At 42.1% G+C, this 11195-nt stretch overlaps 1 protein-coding gene across 1 annotated transcript; it reads right to left on the bottom strand.

Moving 5' to 3' along the window:
* Window positions 1-397: 397 nt before the first annotated feature.
* Window positions 398-9501, bottom strand: LOC137816570 (uncharacterized). Its single transcript, XM_068619765.1, has 4 exons — window positions 9393-9501; window positions 8824-8921; window positions 1600-1659; window positions 398-721 (listed from the first exon to the last, which is right to left on the bottom strand). Exons 2-4 carry the CDS (start codon window positions 8914-8916, stop codon window positions 554-556), a joined length of 321 nt encoding a protein of 106 aa, XP_068475866.1. The 5' UTR covers window positions 8917-8921; window positions 9393-9501; the 3' UTR covers window positions 398-553.
* Window positions 9502-11195: the final 1694 nt, after the last annotated feature.

Raw genomic sequence — 11195 nt, 5'->3', positions numbered from 1 at the left:
ACAACCAGAAGTCATTTTACATTAACTATTTTAAATTTAACATAAATAATAATAATAATAATAAATTATAGCGATTAAATTAGGGACTTAAATTTTTTAATAAAATAATCACACCCCTTAGCTTAAAATATATATTTTTTCATTTTAAAAGGGATAGATTCTAAATTTTAATACATTAAAGTCGAGTTTCAAAATTTCTATTTAATTTCCATCAAGCAGGGGAATTTATTCTATATTAATCTATTATAAGAATTATAAACATGATAATAATATTATTTATCAAGTTATAATTAGTATCTTTTTTAATTTGTTCGAAAAGTAGTTAATAAACAAAAACATTTTTTGGAACTTAAATGCCACTCTTTCAAAATGAAGAAACTCATGTAAAACAGTGGCATCACAGAATCATATTCTTTGACATTTAAGGCGAGTAACTGCTGTGTATGAGGAGCACATAGTTAGAAGCACATGGATTTTAGTTTAGATAGAAACATCAGGAGTAGAACTAAAGCAATAAGCACTGCATAAATGTAATAGAACTCTTCTCCCACGATTAAGAGTCAGAAATCAAAGGTACTTCTTCCATGATTGAGGCTTCGTTGTTGCTAACTGCAGTGGAAGCTGGACAAACATGTAATGCAGTGCATATATCTGTTGTTTTCAGGTACTTCTCTGCTTTGACAATAATCAAAGGTCCATATTCAAAAACCATCCTCTTGCACTGCAAAAATAAAATTCACCATTAAAAAAAACCTTGAAGAGGACGAAACAATTGATCATGAAAATTATCAATGTAATGCTTCTCTTTGGTGTGTGAATTTGCCTAATAGGAACAGGTAAGAAGAGCTCAGGTGACAGTAATACTCTCAAGAGAATATGATTGATCCAGGTTGCTCTGCCTACACTTTAGCTTATCTTCTTAGAACAAACCTAGATGCAATTTTATATGTGCATTTGAATTTACTTTTTATAGTTTAACAAGTATGAGTTGATTCCGATTAAAAACTTTCCTTGTGGTAACCTTTTAAAGTAATTATTAGAGTTTAATTTTGATAACTTATAATAAAAGTTCATGTTAAAGGTTATAGATTACCAAAATGAAACACAAATATGATTGCAAAAACACTGCTAGAAACACTTGAAGAAGTGAATATAAATTTTATCCATTATTATTACTGTTACAAGACTTTAGGCGATCTTAACCTTCTTTCATGAGATTTATATATTTTCAACTCTGTTGATGCCCCTACAATAAGAAAAGTTTATCCAGTTCCAACATTACACAATTATTTCATTTATTTGGTTGGACCAACCATCCTTTGGATGGTGAAGTGACAATACTGTCAACAATTTGCACACAAAAGCTTAATTATTGGCTAGGTGAGGAGGTTGACAGCAACGATAAACCATTAAATGAAAATTCCTGTGGACCAAAACTATGGCTGCAAAAATTTTCTTTCAGTAAGACCAGGACAAAAATTTGTAAATCCTCTTTTGGATTCAAAGGATAGATTCAATGCAACATGGTGTTTAAGAATACAACGGAATTTAGTAAGAAAGAGAGTAAAAGAAAGATACAACTTTCCAGACTTTTCTCACCTTCTTTGCCAACTGATCCATAGAATTGCATGCTTTCAACAGTGCCTCCATTATCTCAAGCTGACATTTTAAATAGTTAGTTTCATATGCAACAAAAGTGACAAAAAAACGTAGAGAAAAGACACTTGCAGATAGGGTCAAAACAAAAAATTTAGAAGGCTTTCAATGAAAAAATAGAAGTCTAGATAGGGTCAAATGTGTATGACAGGCACTTTGGTATTTTGCATATGTAACTGTTCCGTCCGGTTGACCTGGGACGTCTTCGTGCGCAACCTCAACCGTCAGCTAGGGACTCCTTCCCACTGGTTACCTGTGGATTCTTGCAAAGAAGGACAAAAGGGCGCCCTAGTGGCCGTTTGCACTCCGACGCTCAAATCAGCCAGCAAGAAACACCAAAAACTGTGCACCTCCGTATCGGAGCACCGCGTATGGCACTCTGAAGGTGGTAAAAAGGAAAACTATGTCTAGTGCGTATTTTCTCGTCTTGGCAAAGATCTTTTCCCAGTCCCTTGTCCGTAACCTCAAGGCTCGAGCAAGCAACTAGAGAGTTTCTGGAAAATTTGCCAAAAGTTCCCACCCTGTTCCCAACATTCTCGGCGCTATTTAAACTACCCTAGCATTTAAAGCGTCTTAAAGCGCTTTTAATTATACAACGTAACGCACTTAATTAACGCGTCTAATTAGAAAACGTAGCGCATTTAAGACGTTGAAACGCTTGGGAGCCTTTATAGTACCTTAAACGCTCGAAACATAAACTGTATTAAATGACTTTAATTACCTGGTACCTGACTAAATGGTGTTTCTATTCTGACCTGGCTGTCGTACACGTGGAGGGCCTCACAACGCCATGACCCCATCTGGGGACGTTTCTTCGGTGAGTCCTCCTGCTTGGGAGTGCTACTGCGCAAGGGGTGACCTTTTGGGTGCCAACTCATGCCCCCAATCCTCTAGTCACTCACTTTGAGAGCGTATCTGCCTTCCTCTCGTACCCTGCACCCGGCTACCCTGGGCGTGACCCTCCTCTTGAGTCGTATCTGTCCCAAAGGCGTCTCTGGGGCGGCAGGGGTACTTCACGAGTCAGGCTGCCCTACACTGGTGCTATCACTATGGCCTTGAAGCCACCTTTCTCTTCTCTTTATCACAACCCCGGATTATAGGGACCTGAGGCCTTCCCACGGCGTCGCTCCCTCCATGGTCTTTCCTACTCATGGGTATCGGAGAACCGCACTATGATTGCCTTGTCTTAATGATATTTGATCTTGGCGACGCCCTGGTTGGGCGACGCCTCCATCTAGGCGACGCCTCGCCTTGGCGACGCTTCCTCTTGGCGACGCTGGTACTTGGCGTCTCTTCACCTAGGCGACGCCTTGTGTTGACTTTGACTCCAGGCGTTGACTTTGACCTTGACTTTGTCAACGCCCGGATACGGGACGGTACACAAGCCCCCCAGTCTTAAGCCGAAGACTTGTCTTCAGCGCAAAGACTAAGGCCTCGCCCACGCCGTCCACGTGTCACCCTGATGACGTGTCATTCCCTGCTGACTCAACAATTCTCGAATTATTGACGTGACACTCTCTGAGCCATAGGGGCGCTCTTTAATGGCTGATTGGACATCCTCTGAAGCGGGGAAAATAACACCTTTTGGGGCTACGCTTAATCGTGCGCCACGTGGCTCATCACACGGCCAGCCTCTAGAGTCTCTTGCGCTCCCCTTGGGCGCTTAATCCTTTGACACGCGGCACGATCTCGCGGCTCCTGATTAGCGCCTCTTGGGTTGCAAATGTAACGTTCAAGTTACCCCAAACCCCGCGCTCACACCACTGTTACATCCATTCTCTCTGCATCTCCGCACTGTTCATCGCCTTCAAACCCTTTCCCTATAACTCCTGCTCTTTCCTTCGTGCTCTCCTTCCTCCTTTACTTCGAAAACAAAGATATGATTTTTGCACATCTCGACTCTTCTCCTTCGTCGCATTACATAGTTTATTGAACTGCCTAGGACTGTTTACGTTTATGCATTACTGTGTTCTTCCGCTTCTCCTTTCTTCTCTGTTCCCTTCTCCTTCTTTCTGGGTTTTCTCGCGTGGGTGGTATTTCCTGGGGTTTTACCCCCTTTTCTGTCTTGGCATCACTTTGTTAAAAACCTTTTTCCTTTCTTCTTTCTCCAACTATTTATTCACACCATGACGCGCCCGAACTCCCAGTCTGGTTCTCCCCCCAAGACCCCCAAGTCCAATTATAAAGCCTTCTATACATGGGCCCCCGACGAGCTTTTGAACGAGTGTACCAACCTGACATCCTTTCAGGACCTAGAGAATCATCGTGGGGATCCCCACTTGTATAACTTTAATGCTTTCTGCCGCACTCATGACGCGCACATCTCCGTTCGTCCCGGCCGACCGGGGGAACCTGTGTGTGTGGATGACAGACCTAGAAAGGGGAGTCCCTTCTTCTTCATGTACCAGACGGTGTTTAAACGCGTCGGGGTGCGCCTCCCATTCACGCCCTTTGAAAGGGAACTCCTCACCGAGATTAACACAGCCCCCGCCCAGCTCCATCCCAACAGCTGGGCATTTGTAAGGGGTTTTCAAATTCTCTGCGGGCACCTGGGCATCCTTCCTTCCGTGGATGTTTTCTTGCATTTCTTCGAAGTGAAGAAACAGGGGAAAAGCTTTTGGGTAAGCTTCTCCGGGATCGTGGGCAGGATCATCCTCTCCCTCTTCCAGAACTCCTACAAAAACAAGAAAGGAAAATTCTTTAGGGTGTGCAGCGCCAAGTACGACCCCACAACCTTAGACGACTTTCCCCTGTACTGGACGGAGCACCCTAAGCTGCTCAGGGCCAAAGCCCTGGATGAGCTATCCCCTGCTGACAGGGAGGTATGCAAGGCCTTGGCTGGCCTGGGGATCGTCTTCGATACATTGAAGCTTATCGCGAGCGAATACAACGCTCACGCCCTGACCACATATTTTGGTAGGGAGACCCTCCCCTTACCATCTTTTGTTATCTGTACCTTACTACCATATGTTTGTCCCTCTGGCCTCTTCCACCTGTTTTCCATTGTACCATGTGATTCGCGTCTCACGTTTCTACGCGTTTTGTGATTTTGCATAATTGCTTTGGCTTTGACTTCTGCTGCTTGGTTTATCTGAATGTAGGATCGGTGATGGGCGCCTCCAAAAGGATGATGCTGGCGAAAGCGATAAAGGACGCTCGTGCTGCCAAAGCGGGCGCCTCTTCCGCCCCTGCTACTGACCCGAACCCCCCCATCAACCCTGCCTCTGCCACCACCAACCACTACCGAAGCTCCACTAGGCTCATCTTCACCGTCCCCACATAGCCCTGAGGCGCTTCAGACTCCCGGTTCTCCTCTGCCCATTGCCGCCGTTCCTCTGGCCGTGGCCTCATCGCCGACCCCAACCCCCCTCGACAAAGGGAAACGGGTCTTGGAGATCATATCCGACGATGAAGACTCGGATGGCGTGGCACCCTTCAAGAGGAGGAAATCTGCAAGGGTTCCCCTCCTACCTGCGGCGTCGCCCCAGGGAGAGGATTCTTTCAGGGACAATCCTCCAAGCGCTACTTCCCTTCCCCCCACATCCGTACAAGAGGATATAGGCGATGGCGCCGAGTCTGCTCCACCTCCGCCACCGGCAGAGGTCTCTGCTTCTCCTGCCCCTGTCGCTGCCGCCCCCGATCTTATCGCCATCCCTCCTCCAATTATGCATCTGATGAGGGGCTTCAATGGTGGAACAATGCCAGAGGGCTCCGACAGGAAGGAGGGCATGCCTTTCTACTTGGGGGTCTTCTTGGCGGTGGCCCTTGAATGGTGCGCCCAGGCCAGAAACGCTGCTTTGCAAACCCAAACCCTCTAGGCCTTGGAAACAAGGGTAGCTGCCCTGAAGGAGGAAAGGAAGATTCTGGGATGCCAAAACGAAACTTACCAAACCACCCTGAAGCAGGCGCAAGAGTCCAAAGCAGAGGCTGAAAAACAACTGGCAGAGGCGGTGGAGCTCCAGGCCGACTTCTACGCTCGGGAAGTCGCCCTCAAAGTTCAGGTAACGAGCCTTCAAGACATAGTCGAAGCATACAAAGAAGTTCAAAAGGACTTGAAGGACCGCTGCTGTGAGCAAGCTGACGAAATGGAGCGGATGGAGGGGGAAATGGCTACCCAGGCCAAAGCTATGGGCCTTCTCCAGGTTGACTACGACAAACTGCAGGTCGAGGTCAGCCGACTCCGTGTGGAGAAGGAGGCTTTGGAGAAGCAGGTAGCTTATGAGGACGCCACCATTGAGGAGCTAGAGAAGGACAAAAAGACCCTCATCCAGGACATGGCGGGCACTTTCGAGGAGGGATTCCAGGAGGCTCTGGCCCAAGCTGTCTGCATGAATCCGGGGATCGACATTTCCAACTGCGATTCCACTCACCACATTGTTGATGGAAAAGTCGTGCCCCTGGAACTGGACGATTGAGCCGCCACCCTCGACCATCACTTTATTCCTTTACACTTGTTTTAACCTTCTTTGATAAACTTGTAATTCTTTGAATTGTCTGCACTTTCGTTACAACTTTGGGTTTTTGCATGATTACTTTCGTGCCATTGCGATATAGAATTCCGCTTGTGTGATTTTACTTTCGTCCTTTGCCTTCACGTGCTTCAGTTGTTTTGCCTGTACTATACCCGTTTCTGTCACGCGTCGATGCCCACGCCCATGGAGAGGCTTGTCTAATGGGGCCGTATCGTCCACGGGGTGTCTCTAACACCAAAGCGATCCGTCCCTTGATTCTTAGTGCCCGACGCCCACGCCTAAGGAGAGGCCTGCTACAACAGCGTCGTATCGTCCTAGGGTGTCTAAAAACGCCGAGTGCTCTTGGGGGGGGGGGTCGTTCCCTCCATGGTCTTTCCTTCCCATAGGTATCGGGGAACAACCCTGCCAGTGATTCGCTGGCGTTTGGCGCTCTCGTCTCCCTCCACAGTCTTTCCTACCTATGGGTATCGGGGGGTGACGCCACTAAACTAGCTTTGCCCTCTTCGATTTCGTCTCCCTCCACAGTCTTTCCTACCTGTGGGTATCGGGAAGGCGGCACAGCTGATACTTGGGTTGGCGACGCCCGCAACGTCTCATGCTGGCGTCGCCTTTGGTGCCTTTCCTGGCGACGCCTCGGGCGTCTCATGCTGGCGTCGCCTTGGGCGTTATCTCTACCTTGGCCTTGGTCGACGCCTGAGGATGGCGAAGAGCTCAGGGTTTCGCCTGTGCTATCCACGTGGCGCTTCTTACATGGCTGATGGGACGTTCAGTCACTCGACTTGGTTCTGACTCCTACTGTGCCCCTGACCCGCTCTCGACGGCGCATCGTACCCTTGGGCATTCTGTCGATACGACGTTTTCTGAGTTTAACCAGAGGTGCCAGGGCCATCCTTCCATCCTCTGCCACGTGGCTCGATCGTGCGGTGCATCCATTCGCGTCATTTAGCGCTATAACTGCAATACTTCCATTTGCGTCGTTTAGCGCAATAACTGCAATACTTCCATTTGCGTCGTTTGGCGCTCTAACCGCAGTATTTAATTCTTCAAACTTCAAAACTGCCCTCATCATTTCCGCGCTCTTCGTAACCTACTTGCACCCTTTCTCTTCTCGCGAAGGGTCCTTCCAATGTTCGTTCCCACCAGCGTTTTAACCTTGCGTTACCAGTGGGCCACACGCCTTCAAACCTCCCTGATTCTGTTCAAGAATGTCTTCTCATGCCACTCCCCCCAGGGTCAACCCCAAGGACCTGTATACTTGGGCTTCGAGCAAGCTTCTTGACGAATGCTCCTACTTACTCTCCACCAGGGCCATAAGGGAACACAAAGGGGATCCATGCTCCTATAATCACCGTGCCTTCGCGAGGAGGCACGACGACGACATTGTCGTGCTCCCTTGCACTCTAGGGGAGCCAGTATGTGGAGATGAACGGGCCAACGACGGGGTCCCCTTCTTTTACTTCTATCAGGTGGTTTTCAAAACCATCGGCGTGCGCCTGCCCTTCTCCAGGTTTGAGAAGGAACTGCTGACGGAGATCAATGTCGCTCCGGCCCAGTTATATCCTAACAGCTGGGCTTTTGTCAAGGCCTTTGACATCCTTTTCGGGTTTCTGGGTTGTGCACCCTCGGTTGACATCTTTCTTCACTTCTTTGAGGTGAAGAGGCAAAGGAGCAACCTCTGGGTAACCCTTAGTAACGTTCCTGGCAGGGTTCTCCTGACCCCTTTCCAAAACTCATTCACTGGGTGGAAAGGCCAGTTCTTCAAGATCTGCTGCTCTGACCTCGTTCCCTCCGCCCTGGATGGTTTTCCACTGTACTGGGTGAGGGAGACGAGGGCCCTCAAATCCAAACCCTTCAAGAAGCTGGCCCCAAATGACCAGGTGGTTTGCCGGATTCTTGCTGAGGCGGGAGGTTTTGACTCCGCCACCTTGATCAGTTTGGAGTTCAACGCTGGAACTCTCGAAAAGTATATAGGTATGAGTCACTGCCCTAGAAACTTCCGCCTTTATTGTTCTCTATCTGGGTGTGTTTTGCTTCATGGTGTCTCTGACACGTTCATCTTCCTTGGTGCAGGTTCGAAAATAAACCAAGAGCGGAGGACACGACTTACCCGAGCTCTGCGGGCTGAGAGCGGGGCTTCGCCTTCCTCTCGTGCTGACTCCGATGGCCACTGAGAAGTGGTTCGTTTATGTCTTTGTATGAGTTGTAATGTTTGCCCTACTCGCGTTTCTCCCATCTGTATCGAAAACTGCTTGTAAAATCAACTTTACTATACCATACTTGGTTTCTGTAACGCCACTTTACTTTGCATACGTCTCATATATTGTGCGTTTTTCCTTTCCCATCAAATGAGCACAAAAACCTCTACAGACTGATCAAAGCAATTCAATGAGCTATGCTTGATTATCATAACTTCATAAGTGATATATACAATCAGAAATGAGATGAGACTGTATTTTGAATACACTTCTTTGTAAACACTTATCAAAGAACAAAAATAAAAATAAAACGAGTTTCTCAACAAGGTAAAATAGCTTAAATATGTTAATTTGTAGAAACAAATTCTTACTTTTTTTTCCTAAAATACTTACAAAACGTTTATCAAAACAAACCCTCAGGAGGAATATGTAACTATGTTCTATGCATCTCACTGAGCATGACAGAGAAAAGCAAAGGGATGAGAAGAAGTTAGTCTAACAATCTTACCACCACAGTTTGCTAGCTCCCTTGCATCACAAACCCAAGCAGCACCCAACAAAAACAGAAACAAAAGCCCCATTCTTCCCTCCATGATCCCTGGGACAAGCACTTCAAAAACCAATGTTAAATTCCTCCAGAAAACGAAGAAGACAGAAGCCAATAAAATTTAATTAGGGGTACTACAAAGATATACACGTATACAGCATTAATCTTCAACTAAAGCGAATATATGCAGCATCAAAATATATTTTCAACAACATGATCTAACAACCTTATCAGTTATATATTCATTATGTAGAGATTTAACAATAATACAAATATGCACCATATATAAACCATGATACAATAAGTGACATAACAATGAGGTAACTAACGAAGATAACAACAGAAAATAAATCAGTTTGAATTGCATGATCAGAAAAACAAAGGATACATATATTATTATGTTTGTTTGTATTGAATTAAGAGGCATAGAGAGGAATGAATAAGAAAGATGAAAAATTAAGGAGACAATTATGATAAGGGAAAACGTTAATTATAACAAAAACATAGGAATGAAGAAATTGCCTGTTGTGGAAGAAATTAGGGCAACGTCTAAAAGAAATGAGTCAGGTGCAACGATGAGGTTCCAGAAAGGTTGTTATGATTCCTATCATGTTTATTATTTATTATTTATTTTTATTTTTAATTATTTATATTTGCCTTTTAACTTTACTTATTGGCTATATCAGTTTTGAAAAAAAAAATCCATCACAATGACCATTGATTTTTTTTTCTTTCTAATTATTCTCTTTGATCCGTTTATTTTAGTTTAGAATTTAATATGAATTCAATTCAAGTTAAAGAGTTTGGATTAGATCAATTTTGAATTTAGTTTTTTAGATATATTAAATAAATAGTAATATATATATATATATAAATGAATACTAACAATAATTTCAAATATCAAATATTTCATATAGAATGAGTTTTTCAAAACTTATTATCTAACCTGATCAAAATTAATTGTGCTGGATTGACTTGGGTTTGTGTAATTTTTATGTAAAACTCAAATTAATCTGTCAAAAATGAGTTTAATTGGCTTTGATTAGTCAAATCATATTATTCAAATTTCTAAAAATATTATTTTGAGAAATATTTAAAAATGTATTTAGTAAAATTTTAATCTTATTAGTATATTTTAAAAACTTGAAAAATATAAAATAACTGAACTAAAGTTAAAATGAAAGTTATATGCGGGTTAAAAAATAGCTTACCACATTCTAATTAGAATAAAAAAATCGTATTGTAACTATTTTCGGAGAGAAATGAACAATAAAAAAAAACAATTCCAACAAACCTGCAAATACTACATATAATTCTTTAAGCAAAATCCTAATATAATAGTTCTTTGAATGTGCCAATAAAAATAAATCACTGATCAAAATTCATTAACAATAAATTTAAGTACGTTGATAATTATATTTATGTACCTTCATCAAATCAAATAGTTGCTAAAAGATTATTTTTATTTAAAAATATTTTCCATTAATAAATTTATGCTATGTGATAATCCATAAATATATAAGATTATTTAGACAATGAATTACATAAAAAAAATTGTTATTTTTATATAATTATACTTTATAGTAAATAAATTCTTCTACCCATAAAAATTATATTATAATTAAAATTTAAATAAATATTTTACACAGATAAATATTTTTAAACAAGGGAATCATATTTTGGTTTTACAATAATTAATTTATATCATAATACTGTGACATTTTTAATTACCGATAATTTCCAAAAAAAATACAATTTAAGTTAGAACTAAAGATATTGAGGATGATATAAAATAGACAATTTTTTTAAGAAAATCTCTAAATACAGTCTGGTTGAATAGAAGCTCTTAGAGGTAATTGTATCGAACAATTATAACTAAAAATGCTATTATTTAAAATAGTTAACCTAATTTGCATATAAAAAAAATGAAAACAATAGCTATGTCATAAATTTATAAAATAAAACAAGACAAGTTTGAATTTTATCAACATCTAAAATTCAATAAAAAAACATTATTTTCTTCAATATTTTGTTTTAAATATTATTCTTATCAGATTGGAATTCTGTTATGGATATGTTCAGAAAAACAACACAAAATGAAGTAAATTTCTTCATAAGATAAATTAATTAATTTGGAGAAAGAAATTTGTCCAAACAAGTTTTCTATCCTCTTATTCAAGATTTCAAGTTTTAATCTTGCAGATGAAAACATAATAAAATTGAAAGGAAAGATCTCAGATTATTTATGGACAAAATCTATAATTAAAAAAATAGAGTTGGGTAAAACTACAACATGTCAACATATGTAATGTAGAGAGAGAGAGG

Source organism: Phaseolus vulgaris, chromosome 10, assembly GCF_000499845.2.
Source record: "Phaseolus vulgaris cultivar G19833 chromosome 10, P. vulgaris v2.0, whole genome shotgun sequence".
Lineage (NCBI taxonomy): Eukaryota > Viridiplantae > Streptophyta > Magnoliopsida > Fabales > Fabaceae > Phaseolus > Phaseolus vulgaris.
Note: the sequence above shows the minus strand (reverse complement) of the source record. Positions and strands in the feature narration are given on the sequence as shown.

Coding starts and splice junctions, on each gene's coding strand:
- LOC137816570 (XM_068619765.1), bottom strand. CDS start 8,916: ATGGAGGGAAGAATGGGGCTTTTGTTTCTGTTTTTGTTGGGTGCTGCT. Junction 1,660..8,823: donor CAAACTGTGGTGGTAAGATT/GTTAGACTAACT, acceptor TTAAAATGTCAG/CTTGAGATAATGGAGGCACT. Junction 722..1,599: donor TGGATCAGTTGGCAAAGAAG/GTGAGAAAAGTC, acceptor TTATTTTTGCAG/TGCAAGAGGATGGTTTTTGA.